The sequence below is a fragment of the Patiria miniata genome, unplaced genomic scaffold, assembly GCF_015706575.1.
Source record: "Patiria miniata isolate m_02_andy unplaced genomic scaffold, ASM1570657v1 HiC_scaffold_1, whole genome shotgun sequence".
Lineage (NCBI taxonomy): Eukaryota > Metazoa > Echinodermata > Asteroidea > Valvatida > Asterinidae > Patiria > Patiria miniata.
This window is the reverse complement of record NW_024037047.1, coordinates 30469035-30486829: the sequence shown is the minus strand read 5'-3', so window position 1 is coordinate 30486829 and position 17795 is coordinate 30469035. Positions and strand designations below refer to the sequence as shown.

At 42.8% G+C, this 17795-nt stretch overlaps 1 protein-coding gene across 3 annotated transcripts; it reads right to left on the bottom strand.

Moving 5' to 3' along the window:
* Positions 1–715: 715 nt before the first annotated feature.
* Positions 716–16064, bottom strand: LOC119728560 (macrophage migration inhibitory factor-like). Of its 3 annotated transcripts, none has more exons than XM_038200852.1 (4): positions 15959–16064; positions 3203–3330; positions 2476–2645; positions 716–1709 (listed from the first exon to the last, which is right to left on the bottom strand). In XM_038200852.1, exons 2-4 carry the CDS (start codon positions 3308–3310, stop codon positions 1616–1618), a joined length of 372 nt encoding a protein of 123 aa, XP_038056780.1. In that variant the 5' UTR covers positions 3311–3330; positions 15959–16064; the 3' UTR covers positions 716–1615. The 3 variants fall into 3 exon arrangements, with proteins under 3 accessions (XP_038056780.1, XP_038056794.1, XP_038056786.1); XM_038200866.1 differs by having other exon boundaries at positions 3203–3320; positions 15959–16015; XM_038200858.1 differs by lacking the exon at positions 15959–16064 and adding an exon at positions 15423–15572.
* Positions 16065–17795: the final 1731 nt, after the last annotated feature.

Genomic DNA, 17795 nt, shown 5'->3' with positions numbered 1-17795 from the left:
CAATCACAAGTAACAGGGGATGAAAAATGACAAAGGAATCCCTTTGTCACTGTTCGTTTGACTTAAGACAAGGATTTGCGATTGCCTTGTGGTGACTTGTGACTGACTCCATTACAAACTGCATTTATTTATTCATTCATTCAAGACAACGGATTACTTCCTCAGGCAAACTTTGATACTACATGTACATTCATTTAACTTCATGTAAGTATGATGTCAGACTTAACATTTGCTGCTTCTTTCATGTCTTTCAAAATAAAAGAATACCAATACTTTTCCAGAATATGCTGATTTGAGGGAAAAAAACGTTATTTTAACCCTTACCCTACTAGACCCTCCAACGCATGCCAATATGTGCCTCAAGAAAATCTCCTATGTTTTTTGCATGGCCCTCCAATATCTGCCATGTCATTTCAAGGGTAACTGGACAGGCACTCCAATACATGCCACAGAGAACAATGAGAGTCCTCTGATAACAATCAAGTGCCCCCAGCTGGTCAGTATCAGGCACCCTCCAGGGCCTCCAACTCCTGCCAATTGGAGCCTTCACTGCTACATCAAAGTATCCTCCAATAAACTGCAGCTGGAGGGCATTGGCATAACCAACTGACATGCAGTAAACTACCCTCAGAGAGTAAGGGTTAATATTACTTTAATCGCAAATGTGTCACATAATTTAATCATTAGGCCTACTTGTTTTGGTTTTGGGTAATTACTCGATATTTAAAAAAAATTCATTACCCTCATCACGTTTAACACACACATTTGGTACCTGAAATTTGAAGCCATTTTTGAAGGATTTTATGCAAGGGAAGAAGGAAATCTTAAAATAGCCTTTAAAGTACTGTTATTTGTGCACCATTCCTTAAACATGACACTAAGGCCATCAAGTAAAAAGAATCAATCCACTGCCATGATTATAACTTCTGTAAAACCAATATCAATAGACGGACCCAGTAAGCCCTACTCAGCTCACTGTACGTGCACGTTGCCAATAATTGCACCCTTCAAAAGCCAAAATGCATGTTGCAGCTACGCATTCCATGTACTGACACGACAATAAAATCACCAAAGAAAAGAATATTTACAACAGCTCATGAACATGTAAATTTGCATAAGCATAGAAACCAAAAAAGACACCAAAATACCCTGGAAAATGGCAAAACAAAAATTGAAAATAGAATTAAATGAGACACTTAGGTGCATTAAAAAATGACATTACATTGACCCTTTCATGGATCGGTCAATTCATTTCTGCTCAGCCAAATTCTTGATTGCCACTGGTCGCTAATGTGGCAGGGCCAAGTTTTAGTTACAATTTTTTATATGTTTGTAGTGTATTAAATAGGAGTAACTCCCCTTAGAAAAAAAAAATCTTGTTAGTTTTACTTAAGACTCCCCGCCCCTTTCTTGGTAGTGTATCCCCCTGTTTGTTCCCCCTATATAAGCTGCCACATGGTCAAACCGCAATTCAGTTCACTCACTTTCCTCGCGACTTTTCCTTTCAAAGATCCTGAACTTAGTTTAGTTTGCATAGTTAATCCCCATTGTGTCAGTTTTCGCGGCTACACTAACTTGCCTTTATCACTGATGATAGTGACTATCATTCACAACTTCATTTTTTGCCAGCAAGTTTATCAAGACCCGAAAGGGTGGTTCCTTTTAATCCAACGTTGTCCCTGACCAGGTCTGTAAAGATAATGTACATCCTGGGAACAAAGCACAAGTGAGGAATTAAAATGCATATTCATGTTTTACTAACACTACACAATTTACAGAAACCCCCCCCCCCCCCTTAAAATTTATATTGACACTTTTTAAAAAGGGGTATGTTTGGATCTGTTTTCCCCCGATTCAATCACTTTTTCAATTTTCAAAAGAATTACAGGTGCAAAATTTAACCCTAACCACCCAGAATCCTATTTGCCAAAATGGAGGAATTTGGAGGGTTGAGGTTACATGGCAAAAGTGCGTTACTGATTTCGTAGGATGCACTTTGTCAAGGTCTTGGGCCAGACCTCGTGTTGTTTTTGCTCAGCCATGCATAAATATAGGCCTGGATTATGCTTGAAATCCTCCGTACTGCTCCAGGATGTCACTGGCCAAGCCTCGACATATTGACAGTCACTGCCGCAGGATTTTGCAGGATTCAGGCAGTGGTCACCCCTCCACACAGTTGTAACAAGTCACTGATTTTTGTGACTCGAGTTGAATCGAGTCATTTGAAAGAAGTGACTCGAGTCGAGTCGAGTCATTTTTTACAGGGGTGTGAAATCTTAGCTTTAAAGCCGATTTCAGCTTTTTTCCCTCACTTGCTGTGTACAAGAGTATAGATTTCCAAAGTTCAGCTTTTTTACACCTTTTTCAGCTGTTTTCAGCTATTTTTATCAGTGGTCACTCACACCCCTGTTTTTAAAGAAGTGACTCGAGTCTGAACTTTTATTTACTTTTCATGAAAAGAAATTATACACAAACCTGTCAGGTTGAACGCCCAGCTTGCCCACAATTTCTGTGATGACTTTGGCATACTTGATGTTCTCATCCTGTGAAATCTTGCCAACACTACTCAAACTGACAAGGGCGCACGGGTCGGTGGTACCCCCAAATGCCATGAGCTGTTCTGGGTGCAAATACACTGCAATAGACTACAATGGGGTGGGAAATACACGTACACTTAACTGTTAAAAATATTGGAGACCTTTTTTTTTCCCAGGAATTGCACGTATTATATAAAACATGTAAAATACAACATCTTTGGAAAAATATTTTTTTGCTTGACAAACTCGGGACTGCCTTTGAAAGTGCTACACAGGGGTACATTTTTTTGGGCTGTGAAGTTTTGAAAAGGTGAATATTCGGAATAATAATACAATGTAACAGGTTCTTATATAGCGCTATTAACTAAGATCAAAGCGCTTTACATTACCACTGATCATTGGGCCAATTAAACATACCATCTCAGCTCCCTGGGGAGTATACAGCTTGATGCAGCCTGTTAGGCGCAAGCAAGTTAATAATCATCTCTGCCCTCACAGGTACCCATTTACTCCTGGGTGGAGAGAAGCAATGAGTGACAAAGTGCCTTGCCCAAGGGCACACGCACCATGACCCCAGGCTGGACTCAAACCCACAACCTGCAGCTTTACCCACAGGCCACGAATCCAATGCCCTTAACCACGAGGCCACAGCCTACCAACCTTACCTGCAATGGTTTGCCAATCATCTCGGAGATAGTTTTAGAAGTCTCCACCAGAAAGTCGGATGGGATATCCGCTACCTTAGTAGTAGTGTTGATCTCCAAGATCGGCATCTTGACAATTCTGGAAGATTCTAGAGAAACCAGAAAGAGTTTTAAAGCTACGGTCCATCATTTGCAGTTATCCAAAAAGTAACTGACATAATTATTGTTGAAAAACATACTTGGTTGAAAGATGGGGGACTAAACTCCCTGTGAAATTATTCTTTCTGGCATGCTGTCATTTTGAAGAAATCAATAAAAGAAGGCATTTCCAACGATGCGTCTTTAGACGCATCGTTGGAAATTTCCATCAGCAGTTCATTTTTTTGATTTGGCGAAGCACGCGCAAGCGTTGACATGACGCCAGACATCACGTAACTGCAATCAGCTCAGTGAGAACCTGTCTCGGACGCTGAATTCAGGCCCAATTCAAACCGTGACTAAGCAACTTTTGATTTGAAATCGAGATCTTAGAATGTTGTTTTTCTCAGAATATACAGCAATCACTGAGCTGAAACTTCATCAGGTTGGTTGTTCAGCACCCTTCTTTAGATTTTGAGCACATTTGCTGCTTCTAACGAACAAAATGCACTAATAAACACATCTCGGTCAATTAAGGTACACAACAAGTTACAAACAAATCCTACTATAGTTCTGTAGATATAGGCCTTACAAGAATGCCCCTTTAATAATAATAACAGGTTCTTATATAGCGCTTTTAACTAAGATCAAAGCGCTTTACATTATTATTACCCCTAATCATTGGGCCAATTAAACATTCCATATACTATCTCACTCTCAGCTCCCTGGGGAGCAGTGATGTAGTGCCTTGATGCTGGGCCTTGGCCTTAAGGCTGCCTTAAGGCTGGATTTTAGGGCCTTGGCCTTGGCCTCGAGGCTTGAGGGCAAAAGCCTTGGCCTTGGCCTTGGCCTTGAGGGTTCAGGGCCTTGCAATTTTGAGTCAAGGCTCTTCAAGGCCCATAGAGTTTTGCATTTTCCAGATAAATCAGTTCGAAATTTTGCTGTTACCATTTTAATCGTATTACATGTACGATGGAGGAGGGAAGCACCATATAGATTTGTGTGTTAGGCACACTTCCACTTTTATAGCATCACATGTTGTTACCATTGTAGTAGATTTGCTGCAACAATATTCCGTACACTTGTGGGGCTAATGAGATGATCACTTTAATTGCATATAACTATGGAATAGATTTGATTGGTTGTATATGTCTCCCTGATAAGTGCTAAAGATTTGCATGTATCTGTTTTAGATAATGCTGATATTTCTGACCATGTTGGGCCAGCAAATAAAAATTTCCCAAATCAGTTTCTTGGATCCCCTTTTGTTACACTTGGGAGAATTGTGTGTCAATATAGAAGTAAATCATTATTTTGTTTAGTTAAACCATATTGCAGACCTGAACTTATACGTTAATAGATACAGTGCAGTCATAAAACGGTGTAGGCCTATGCGAGCATGTTGATTGCAATTAAGAAATGTTGTTCTTCGTAACGAGCAATTCGTGATGATAAGGCCGGATCCAGGGGGGTCAAAAGGGGCCACGCCCCCCCCCCCCCAAAAAAAAACGAAACCATTTTTTTTTATGTGACGTCGTAATAAAGGCAGGCAATGAGTACACCACCATCTTTTCCTAAATAAACATCGGTTAAAATGGTCAGAAATTGCCTCAAATCGCACCACAGAGCATCTCGAATCCAAATTTTTTTCTGGGCCCTTAAGCGGGCCCCGAAGCCCAAGCCGTAATCTTTTGACCCACTTTTTTTTGGGGGGGGGGACCAACATTTCTTTGCCCCCCCCCCAATTGTGTTCTGGATCCGCCCTTGCGTGATGATGTGTCACTCATGTGACTATAATTAGTTCTATATCAGTGGTCATTTCATAAAACAGGGCCTTGGCCTTGGCCTTGAGGGTTAAGCCTTGGCCTTGGCCTCGAGGCTTGAGGGTCGAAGCCTTGGCCTTGGCCTTGGCCTTGAGGGTCAAAGCCTTGGCCTTGGCCTTGGCCTTGAGGGTCAAAGCCTTTGCTCCAACACTGCTGGGGAGTATACAGCTCGATGTTGCCTGTTAGGCGCAAGGAAGCTAATTCAATCACAATAACCATCACTGCCCTCATAGGTACCCATTTACTCCTGGGTGGAGAGAAGCAATGAGTGATGTCACGCCCCAACTATCGCATCGGTCCCAACTATAGTTGGGACTGTCCCAACTATAGTGCGGCAGTTGGGTCGGCCCAACTATAGTTAGGACTGGAGTTGCGCCGGATGCTTCATAGATCTTGTTGGATTAAATGTTCCGCGGCGCTGGCACCGTGTATTCGTCGTGCATTCATGCCGCAAGGCTGGCCGGTCACGTGGTACTGCCTAGTTGGATGAGTTGTCCAGCTGCTGGGTTGATTGTCCAGCAACATTTTGCAAAATTCATTGCCATGGCCGGCCAACTAGTATAGATGGGCCCCACCCATAGCTAATGTCAAAGGTCCCAAGTAAAGTCGGACAGTATGTAACAGAGCTGTAGGGAATGTTTTATAGTCGTCGTACATCAATGTAAACTATAGTTGGGACCGCCAAATAAAAATATTGCGGTGGCCCAACTACAGATGGTCCCCACCCATAGATAATTTCATTGGTCCCAAGTAAAGTCAGATGTGTATTAGAGTTGTAGGGAATGTTTTATAATCGTACAACAATGTACACTATAGTTGGGACCGCAAAATAAAAAGATTGGAGTGGCCCAACTATAGATTCGCCCCATCAATAACTAATTTCAGTGGTCCCCAGTAAAGTCAGACGTGTATCAGAGCTGAAGGGAACGTTTTACAGTTGTACATCAATGTAAACTATAGTTGGGACACCGCAAAATAAAAAGATCGGAGTGGCCCAACTATAGATGGGCCAGCCCAACAATGGAACTTACAGTTGGGACCGTCCCAACTATAGTTGGGACAGGCCCAACTATAGTTGGGCCAGCCCAACTGTGGAACTACAGTTGGGACAGGCCCAACTATAGTTGGGACAGGCCCAACTATAGTTGGGACCGATGCGATAGTTGGGGCGTGACAGTGACAAAGTGCCTTGCTCAAGGGCACACGCACCTAGCTAGGATGATCCTAGCGTTATGTTTATCCAGGTTTTTAAAACAATTCTCGCCGTTTTGAGGAATATATTGCAAATGACATGGTTCTGAAAGAGATGTGCAATAGCTAACACGCACCATGACCCCGCCAGGACTCGAACTCACGACCTGCAGCTTTACCCACAGGCCACGAATCCAATGCCCTTAACCACGAGGCCACAGCACTCCACTTACTTTATTGTGACGTCACATGACGTGATGATCATGATGTAACTGTAATTTTCAACTAAAACATCCCGATCTAGGTACCTACCGAGTTCAAATCAAATTAGACATACATGTACAGTTTTATAGACATTTGCACATACGAACTTGGCCTATGCATCGTGCGGGAATTTGCACGCCTGCGCACTTGCAGTCATTTTAGAAAAATATGTCGGTGACTTGCCTACGTCACAGACAACCCGAACGTTTGCGGGTCAATCCAGGTCAATTCCCGCGCGGACCATCTATTTTTGAACCGATCGATATTGCGGTCGGCCGATATGTAATCTGATACGTTCCCACGCCACGGCAAGGCACTATGCATACATGCTGCATACAAATACGTATACGTGTATGTACATGTATTGGATGATCCAGGGGATCGGCGAGCTTCAAGTCAATTTTTTCAAATCGGAGTTCGACTCGAAGCTTGCTTCATTTTATTTTTGACCAAAATGCAATTTGGCATTACATGTATATTCAAAGTTACATAATAATACAGCAAATATGAAAGACCGTTTAGATCTCTACATCATTTGTTGTGAATTAGCCACTGGAAAACACAGTACAAAATAACTTTATTTAAGTTTAATAACTTTTCAAAATCTGCACCTGTGGTTTTTAGTATTTTACGACGATGGAAAAAAAAAACATTTTTAAAGTTCTTTATCCTTTTTTCCCCGGCATATTTTTAAAGTTATATTTCATTGTCATAGTGCTAGCCCAGGGCGGATAGGCATCGTGTCTTTTTGCTATCAGTCTTTATGTTATCATTTTAAAAATTATTGTGTTTTACAGGCATATTTTATTCATAGGTTAATTTAAATGTAAGTTTTACTATTGTCAGTTCTTGCATGCTGTTTTTACTGTTTTTACTCTTTGATTTACACCAGGACAAGAATGTGTTTGCTTTTAATTTAGATGACTAATACAAGTACGAATATGAATGTTCACCACTTGTCAATAATGTCGAGAAGTTATAACAACAAAGGCATGAAAATAAAAGGAAATACACTTGATGCCAACTTCACGAAAGGGGTAGATCATGGGGGCAATTCCGAAGAGTCGTCAAAGAACAGACGCAAAACAAACAATCCAGATTATAATCTCCCCCAGGCTAATACATAGTCAAAAACCAGTTCTTTAAAAATCGAATCAGAGTAAGTAAGCAGTAAGCAGTAAGCATGACAAGTCTTTCTGGTCCCTCCCCTGTTCATAAGTGACCAGACCCCTTGTGGTTTGCCATCTCCCTTTGTTTCTTTGTTCTCTCATCCACCCTCCCCTGCATCTTTCCACACCTTTTCCACCTAATCCTCCTTTTGTGTTTCTTCTTTCACCCCTGCATGTTTGTGTGCACCCCCTTGTTAATGCATGTGCCTCTGTCATTTCTGTTTTATTAGCCTCTGAAGAAGAACTTGCTAAGTTCGCAACGTCAGGCCACATTAATTTTTAGATTTAAGTCTTTTAAAAAATAGTTTTGAAATTTTTGAATCAAATTGCAAAAGGTTTTCAGCGTTTTTACGGAGGGACTAAATTATCAATCCAAAAATCATACCTTTTTTCAAAATTCTTGTTCCGGCTGAAATTGCACGCAACGAACATTTTTTGGAAAGAAGTCTGGGTCAAAATCAGATAAAATCAACGAAATCATAACAATCAATGTTGAGAAAACTTCACCTGAATGTCTTTTGATTTTTTACGAAGAGACAAATTCGTGCAAAGGGTGGGGAATGGGTATCGGCAATTTGCCAAAACAACAAGTGTGTGGGATTTAGTTTTCACGACCAGACAAACATCTATGGGGATTAGTTACGATACCGGTACCTCGCAATTGTTGTTCCATTATTATGTAATTGGTACATCTTTGAAGTTTCATCTGTGTTTCAAAAGTTAGTCAGTAGTATGCGAAATGTTTATTCCAAATCGTGACCAACTTAAAACCTCTTTTCTGACAACCACTGCAAGTTCAACGGGTGCATTATGTTATACCTGTTCCCCAAACCTAACCCTTACCATTAGACCCCAACACCTATTGCGGCAAATTCACCCCTTCGTGAAAACGCTGACAAATTGGAATAAGCGAAATCTGGATAAAGTCAACACTGATAACTCAAAACCTGAAAGTCAAACCATCCCTCCATGGTCAAAGAAAACTGCATAGTACTACGAAATAAAACAATATATATATACCCTGATTAACCAAATTTCGAGTTGTTCCGTAGCTGCATGGGAGGCTATACTATCAAGGTTGGGGCCTTAGGCCTATATATCGCAAGTCCGACTCCTCCGATGATAAACCTGGACCCCCGCCACGCCTCGGAAGTCCGAAATTTCCAAATTATTAGGCGTCGGACTGATGAGGTGTCGGACCTAGGCGTCGGAATTTTATAACAGTTATGGGCCTTATATTAGATTTGCCGGACTTGGGGCCTATATGCGTCTGACATAATTATATGAGGCTTAGCGGAGCCCTTAAGATTTCCCTTTAAGTCCAATGTTATTGAAAGGTCAGAAACGATGGAAAATGATGAATACTCCGAATACAAAATACTCTAAATAATTATGGAGAACTAGTGATCAAAGGCATCTTGTGAGCGAATAGTTCGTCAGTACTGATTGTTATTCTCCTCTGATGTCATTGTGTATCGTCTAAACATGAGAATGCAGTTTCTATTTTGTTGGTTTCTGACAAAGGAAGGCATTTCAAATACATGTATTTTGCACCAATTTTTAGAGAAAATATTCTGAACTTGCGGAAAAAGGACCCACCAAGTCAGAACGTCGGCCAAAGAGGCGAAAAAAGATATGGTTTTTTTGGCATGCGGGAGGTGTTTGGTACGCCCACGGGGGTACGGACGTGCGGATCCAGATAATCCACCCTAAGAATTTCTGTGTAATAAGCCATGCTAGAGTAAACTTTTAAATAATAAAACATGAATCAATGAAGTTGGAGGCTCCGGCGGATGGCAGGTAAGGGAGCCGCTGGTACGTTCAAGTTTGACACCACCGAGGAGAAAGAGAAGGCTGCCGGCCAAGGCTAATGCAGCTAAGGAGAAGGAGAGAATCAAGGCCAAGAAGGAACGGGAAATGAAAGCCAAGATTGCAGAAAAGCCAAGAAAGCCAAAATGGTGAATAAAGTCAAGAAACCCGCGCCGAAGAAGTCACCCAAGAAAGCTGCCAAGAAAACGCCATCCAAGTCAAATATACATCTGTCAAGAAATCCTCCACCAAGCCATGCCAGCCAAGCCAGCCAAGAAGCCAGCCAAGAAGCCAGCCAGCAAGAACACATCGAGCAAGCAGAAGAAAGTGTCGGCCAAGCCTTCGAAGAAATCATCGAATCAACAAACTAAAACCAAAACGGCTCTTTTCAGAGCCACAACATTTTCACAAAATAGATATGAGATATTCGTTCCTGCAATTTGCATTTTTATTAAATTTTATATTTTTCATGATTACTGTTTTTAAGTTTTCGTATAAAGCCCCCCCCCCAAAAACCCAAAAACATCATTGCATGAAAATAAGATATTTTCACCCCATTTCCATTCCGCGCCAGGGGACAGCGCAAAGGGTGAATAAAAAAAACCATGATATTCCAACCTCCTGATTCGGAGTACTCTAAACTCCCCCCCCCCACACACACACACACGCACACCCACGCTTAATTGCACAGGCGTAGAAGTGGGGACGCGGCCCCATCCCCCATTTGCCCCCATCCCCCATTCGCCCCTCCCCCGTCCCTAACGCCCCCTTCCCCGGGGTCTGGATAATGGTGCACGGAAAAAAGGAAAAATTAGGAACAAAGGAAATTTTATCCCCGCCCCGCCCCAAGGGGTCGGGATAATTGGCAAGGCCAAAAGGGTCAAGTCAATAAAAAATGTGCATGGAGTGTTCCCGGTGCACCGCCCCCTATCTCCCCACCCTTCCAACCTGCACTCCAACCCGCGGGCCTCCCTCACCCCACCCACTCAACCCCGTCCCGTCGCTTTGGGATAGTAAGGGACGAAAAAAAAGGCCATCAACAAACGGAATCCTTGCTTTGTAACGCTTCTTCCATAGCTCCTGCACGGGTGCATGTCTATGTTCCTCAATTCCGATGTTCCCTAATACCGATGTTCCTCGAAATCCTTACCAATATAACCCTAACCCTAACCCTAACCCTAATCCTATGGATTTGGGGGAACATCGGTATTGGGGAACATCGGGTAGATCCCCTGCTCTGCTGCACGTACGTACGTGTATACTGTATACAGACTAACTGATCATTCGCAATTTTTGGCATTTCCTTCGAAAAATGTCCATGCATATTGCTCGCGACCATCGCACAATCAAACCGACCACCCACATGTGGCACACTATTCGACAGCTAAAATCCTCAACTATTCGAAATAAATTCATTTGAATTTGAACCAAATACTGGAAAGAAGACAAACGGGATTGAAGAGATGGACTCCTACTCCTAGCGAGAGTGGCCGAAATTGATCGACGACGATGTCATGCGCGTATTTTAAAGCAAGAATTTGACGATTGCGTCATAAAATTCGGCGCTGTTCACCTAATTTGCATACGAAGGTTTCTGTGAATAGTTTGTCGTGGCCCCCACCCTCTGCCCCAAGGATCGGGATTATAATGCAAGGACCAAATCAAAAGAAGATTGAGAAATTCCAGGCCCTCCCCATCTGCGGCTCTCCCGGGGATATTCAACCCTCCTGGTTCGGAGTACTATAACCCCTCCACCTCTCTCTCCCCCTCTCTCTCCCAGGAATGATATTCCATCCTCTTTGTTTTGGGAAATCCAACCCGTCCCCCCACCCCTCCACCCACGGGCAAGCAAGTCTGAATAAAATCACTTGAAGAATATGCAATCCTTTGTTTGGTAAATCCACCAGCCCTGCCCACTCCCACACCCACCCACTGGGCATGCAGATTTGGAACTTAGAATCACTGGAAGAAAATCCCCCGACCCCCAACAACCCCTACCCGGCCTCAAACCCCCCCCCCCCCCCACCCCAACCCAGTCCCTTCTCGCAGTAAAAAAGAAAGTCTGGTCGGGAACGTAATTGCACCACCACCGTAAAAAGACAAAAATCACTGTTGGAAAAGAAAATAATTTCAGCTTTCTTGGCATGGCTTGAACCGCACACCCCGCCCCCGCCACACCCCGGGGGTCTGAATATGATATCCAGGACAGGGGAAATGAAATAAAGGGGTAGGCCTACTCCCAATAATGTAATAAAGGTGCATCATTCATCAGAAAACAAAAAATCTTGCTTTTTAGATTAATTTTGTTTTTTTTATTAGAACGCAAGCGGTGATGGCGTGATCAATTATTGAAAATCATTTGCAATTTTTGGCTGTTCCATCGAAAAATGCCAATGCATATTGCTCGCGACCATCGCACTATCAAACCGACCACCCACATGTGGCACACCATTCGACAGCTGAAAACCTCAACTATTTGGAATAAATTCATTTGAATTCGAACCAAATGTTGGAAAGAAGAAAAATAGGATTGAAGAGATGGACTCCCAGTGAGATTGGCCGAAGACGATGTCATGCGCGTAATGAAGCAAGAACTTGACAATGACGTCATCATGAGCGGAGCTGTTCGCCTAGTTGCATACGAAGGTTTCTGTGAATAGTTTGTCGGGGCCCCCACCCTCTGTCTCCAAGGGTCGGGATATAATGCAATGACCAAACTCCGCTGGATCGACGGCCTCACCAGATGGAGCGGTCTCAGCGTGGATAAACTAACTGCGGCGACCCTTCAGCGAAGGAAATCACCCCTTCACCAGTCACACAACCCAGAAGAATTGGACGGTTGTTGCGTCAACGGGCAGTAGCCTACGACGTCTGATGATGATGATGATGATGATGATGATGAGGATGATGAAGAAGATTGGGAAATTCCAGGCCCTCCCCTTCTGATGCTCCCCGGGATATTCAACCCTCCTGGTTTGGAGTACCTTAACCCCCCCCCCCGACTCATGTGGCCCCACCACCTCTCTCCCCCCAAGAGCAGCACGTCTTAAGATTAATAACTAAAAGAACATAAAGGACATTCCACCCTCTTTGTTTTGGGAAATCCCCCCCCCCCCCCCACAACCCCTACCCGGCCTCAACGGGGTCCGCTCATAAGTCCGACGCCTCATAAGTCCGACAAAATCACATCCCCTAACCAAATAAAGGCCCATAAGTCCGACGCCTCATAGGTCCGACGCCTAATAAATCCGACGCCTCATAGGTCGACGCCTCATAGCTCCGACGCCTCGTAAGTCCGACACTCGTTTTTCCGTTGTCGGACTTTTGAGGCGTTGGACTTATGAGGCGTCGGATCTATGAGGCGGAATAAATAAAGTCCGACGCCTCATCGGACTTATGAGGCGTCGGACCTATGAGGCGTCGGACTTATGATACGGTCCCGCCTCAACCCCGGCCCGGTCCATGATATCGCAGTAAAAGAAAGTCTGGTCGGGAACGTCATTGCACCAAATTAAAAGACAAACTTCACTTGTTGGAAAAAACAATTTCAGCCCTCTTGGCGTGGTTTGAACACCACGCTCCGCCCCCCCCCCTCCCACCGCCCCATCCCCAGGGTCGGAATATGGTATCCAGGGCAGGGGAAAGGAAAAAAAGAAAGTGGTATTCCCAATAATAAAGTCACATCATTTATCAGAAAACAAAACATCTTGATTATTTGGTGACTGCTCTATGTTCCGACACCCCTATGTTCCGACAACCTAGATTGTGTTACTCCCGGTTAGGGTTAGGGTTAGGAATAGGAATATGTGCAGTCGGAACATAGGGGTGTCGGAACATAGAGGTGTAACCGATCATTTTATTAATCTTGGGTTTTTATTAGAACGCGCGCGGTGCCGGCGGGCCGGATATAGCCGGCGTGATCAATAATTGACAATCATTCGCAATTTTTGGCAGTTCCAGTGATAAACTTCCATGCATTTTGCTCGCGACCATCGCACTATTAAACCGACCACCCACTTAGGCCACACCATTCACCAGCTAAAAAACTCAACTACTCGGAATTAATTCATTTGATTTCAAACAAAATGTTGGAAGGAAGAAAAACAGGATTGAAAAGATGGACTCCCTTGGACAATACGAAGTTTGAGTTCCAAAAAGGAAAACGCGAAAACAATTTTTAATCGTCAAAACTCACCCTTTCATTTTGACGCTGTCTTCGGCAAAAGGAAGCGGACATCATTCTGTTGCTTTCAGCATGTAAATTTCTGGCAGGTGCATCCTCCGATGTAGGCCTACAGTGATATTATTCATAAAACTGAAGGAGTCTGGCCGAAAATTGGCCGAAGTAGATGGCATGCGCGTCAGCAAGAATTTCATGATGATGCTATAATGAGCGGCGCTGTTTACCTAATTTGCATATCAAGATTTCTGTGTTGGTGGGGGCCCCCACCACCCACCGGCCACTAGGGTTGGGATATGTTGCAAGGACCGAAAAAAAGAAAAGGAAATGTGAAATTCCACCATCCTCCTTTTGAGCCCCCCCCCCCCCGGATTTTAAGCTTCCTGGTTTTGAGTACTCTACCCCCGACCCCCCTCTACACTCACGAGGCATCCTCCCCCACGGCCCCCCCCCCCCCTCCACCGGGAACCCCTTATGTGCACTCCCCTTCCATGGAGTCCTGATATGGTGCAGGTGTTAGAAATGAAAGACAGGAAATATTCCATTATCCTGGTTCTCAGTACCCCCCTCCCGTTCCTTTCCCCCCACCCAGGGGACCCCACCCCACCCCTCAAGGTGTTTGGATATATGCAATGGCCCTTCACCCAAAGAATGTGCATATTCCACCCACTGTGTCTTTGTTCCCCCGCCCCCACCCCATCCCCTCCCCCTCCCCCTCCCCCTCCCCCACCCCACCTGCAGGCCTCCCCCGCCCCACCCGCGGGCCATCCCCACCCCAACCCACCGCCCAACCCCGTCGCATCGGGATACAGGGGAAAAGGGACAGAAAAAAAGAGACACACACACATTTCATCAAACGGGATCCCTTTAATCAAACGGGATCCCTTTAATCTTCGTAACCGTCTTCCACTGAGCTATATATATCTCATGCACGTTGCACGTGTTTATATCACGTGATTACTTCACTATCATTCGCAATTTTGGGCAGTTCTAGCGAGCAATTTTTATGCATATTGCTCGCGACCATCGCCGTATCAGACCGACCACCCACATGTGCCACACCACTAAAAAGCTGAAAACCTGTTCTATATGGAACTAATTCAGGTTTTCCCCAACCAAATTCGAGAAGAAAGAAATTTAGGATTAAAAAGATGGACTCCGTCGAAAAATAAGAAGTTTTGGTTCCTAAAAAAAAACACGCTAAAAAATGTTTGAACTGTCAAAACTCAGGCAATATTTCATCGATTTTGACGCTTTCTTCGGCAAAAGAAAGCAGATATCATGAGCTTTTCTACTGTAAATTTCTGGCATGTTCACTCTCCGATGCATAATGATTTCATTCATAAAACTGAAGTGAGTCGGGCTGAAATTGATGGCATGAGCGCAAGCACGAACTCAACGTTGACGTCATAATGAGGGGCGTGTTGACCCCAATTTGCATAGGTGAATTTTCGCGATAAGTTTGTATGTGATTTGAACATGGATCTTAAATGTGATGTCTACATGTATGTACATAAAACTTTCTATTTTCCCCCTTGATTAAACCATCACAAGACAATAACAATTAAAGTACAATAAGTAGTGCTCATCTTTAAAAACAAATTCATAACGAATAACATCAGCGACATTTAAAATTACATTCATCAATATTACAATACAAAACTCACTCAAAAATCCAAGAAAGGCATGTGTTGATTTACAACGTAAAACTCAATGGTCCGATGGTTCTCGAGTCTGTTCAAGTGTTAAATGGTAACGCAGTGCAGCCAATGAAAACTGGATTGAATGTTACATAGATCGATCATGTACTGACGGCCTAGATGTTTTATCAGGTGATGTATAAATTCCTAGAAAAGATCAAAGTTCATCATGATCAGAGCATAGCTATCAAACCCACGATATGTGGGTAAACAGTAGTGAAGGTCAAACTTGAGTGTTACTGTTAGTTATCCCCCCCCCCCACAACCGCGCCTGGAAAAGACCAAGATTATATTATAACCACTTACTTTCCTGGTAACTGGTAAAGAGAATACAAATGAGAAAGACAGTTACCCTAGTCCGAAAATTTGGGACTCTCAATACTGCAGTTACCCCGGATAGATCTACACATTCATGACATTTCATAAGACCCCTGAAATTGTTCCCAACAAGCGGTAATTTTGAAAAAAGAACAAAATCTTCTGATATTTAGTGATAAACTTACCGCTCACAATTTCACGTGCCTACCGAGTTAACATTTCATTGCTCTTTCGTTGAGGGCGTGTGTAACGTCACCGTAAACGAGTCGCGCTCAATCAATTACCGTTTCGTGTAATATGTGCCCCGCGCCAAAAGCCCTAACTATCGTACGGCGTGGGGCACATCACCACTACACGAAACAGTCGTAGACTCAGCGCGACTTACTATTTTTTCGATGGACGAGGGGAACCCCCGCTCGGCTATCGGCGAGGGCGATCTATCTCCGGCCACTCGCGGGCTGGTAGCTGATGGAGTCGGGGGGGGGGGGGATGGAAGGGGTTGACATTGAGGACACTTGACACGTGCCAGCAAAAGATGAATGAGATTTGTGCACAGAAAATTACGATTGGAAAGATTCAGGGAAAAGATTAAGGTCTTACGAGGGACCAGGACAACAGACTTTCCATCCTAATTTATCAGAGGTGACGGGTGAATATTTTTCTACCTCTGTTATTATGGCCATTGTTTGACATAATACAAGTGTCTTTTGCACTCTTTATTAAAGTGGATTTTCTACAAAATGTGTTAAGCAAACGAATCATTTAAATGTTTTAATAAGATAAACAATAGGCCCCCGTATAAAAATGTGGGCATTATTTTCAGAGTCCTCGTTAAAACTAAACTGCAACAGTATCAGGAGGAACAAATGGTTAAAAATCTTTGCACAAAATGTACATAATGTACCTCTTACTCTGCCAACAAAGCTTTCAAACAAAAACCTCCAAAAAAAAGACAAGCTTTAGGAATAAGTATTGCAAGTTTTTATTCTAAAATAGGATTTCAAGGAGAATTTTATACCAAAATCATGTTTACAAAATATTTTTGTACAACAATATGCACAGAAGGCTCACATGATCTCTTAGAGACATTCATTTTGACAATTCCAGGGATTTACAAGTCTCTAATAATAATAATAATAATAATAATAATAATAATAATAATAAAACAGCATTTATATAGCGCAATATGAATCAAAGATTCCTCAAAGGGCTTAACAATAGAACAAGAAACAGTAAAATAAAAATAATCCCAATTTAAAAACCTAATTAGTAATTATACACAGTTACAACACACAATTACTTTACATCAAAGGGACATTACTTTTCACAGTACAGGGCCCAATCATGCATGTATTAAGACGGATAAGACTGATTGTTTCAAAACACTAAGATGCATAAATTTATTTATCATCAGTGTTGTTTCTCAGGATGTAAATTATCTCAGGATATTTGATACCAATACACAACTTCAATTAACTTGTATATTTTGTAAAGTTCATATAACTGGCTTTGTTAAAGGGAAGATACAACATTTGCAAACATCAAGAAACGAAATGATCAAATTATAACAAAATATCTTACTGGACTGTATGACCGGTTAAAGCAAATTGTAAAATTGTGGCTCCTTGTGTGCTGACATTTTCAAGAAAACTTGTATTTTTCCAACGCTGGTCGGCCGACCATCGTTGGAGAAAACTTTTTTTTTTTCCTCAAAAACTGCTCCTAATTTTTCATCTTTAGTCAATCTGCATTAACTTTGCAATTGATTACACATCTGTGAAGGGGTACAAGCCTGCTAGACTGATTCTCTCACCCTACAATTCCCAATGTCTATAAGTTGCAACGTCTCATCTTAAGTGGGGTCAGAGAACCAGACAACCGGGTTGATTTTCTTGGATTTTCCAGCATCTCCGAACTCAAAACGTGAAACAAGCTAGTTTAACAATATTTTCTATAGCACACTAATCCTCCAAATGAATTTATTTTTGAAAATTGCAGCAAAAGCAAATGTTGTATATTCCC

What these genes read in the sequence shown, in the direction of transcription:
- LOC119728560 (XM_038200852.1), bottom strand. Translation starts at nt 3,310, where the DNA reads ATGCCGATCTTGGAGATCAACACTACTACTAAGGTAGCGGATATCCCA. An exon ending in TGATTGGCAAACCATTGCAG is followed by an intron (nt 2,646 to 3,202) that starts GTAAGGTTGGTA and finishes ACCCCATTGTAG; the next exon opens with TCTATTGCAGTGTATTTGCA. An exon ending in CTGGGCGTTCAACCTGACAG is followed by an intron (nt 1,710 to 2,475) that starts GTTTGTGTATAA and finishes CTTTGTTCCCAG; the next exon opens with GATGTACATTATCTTTACAG.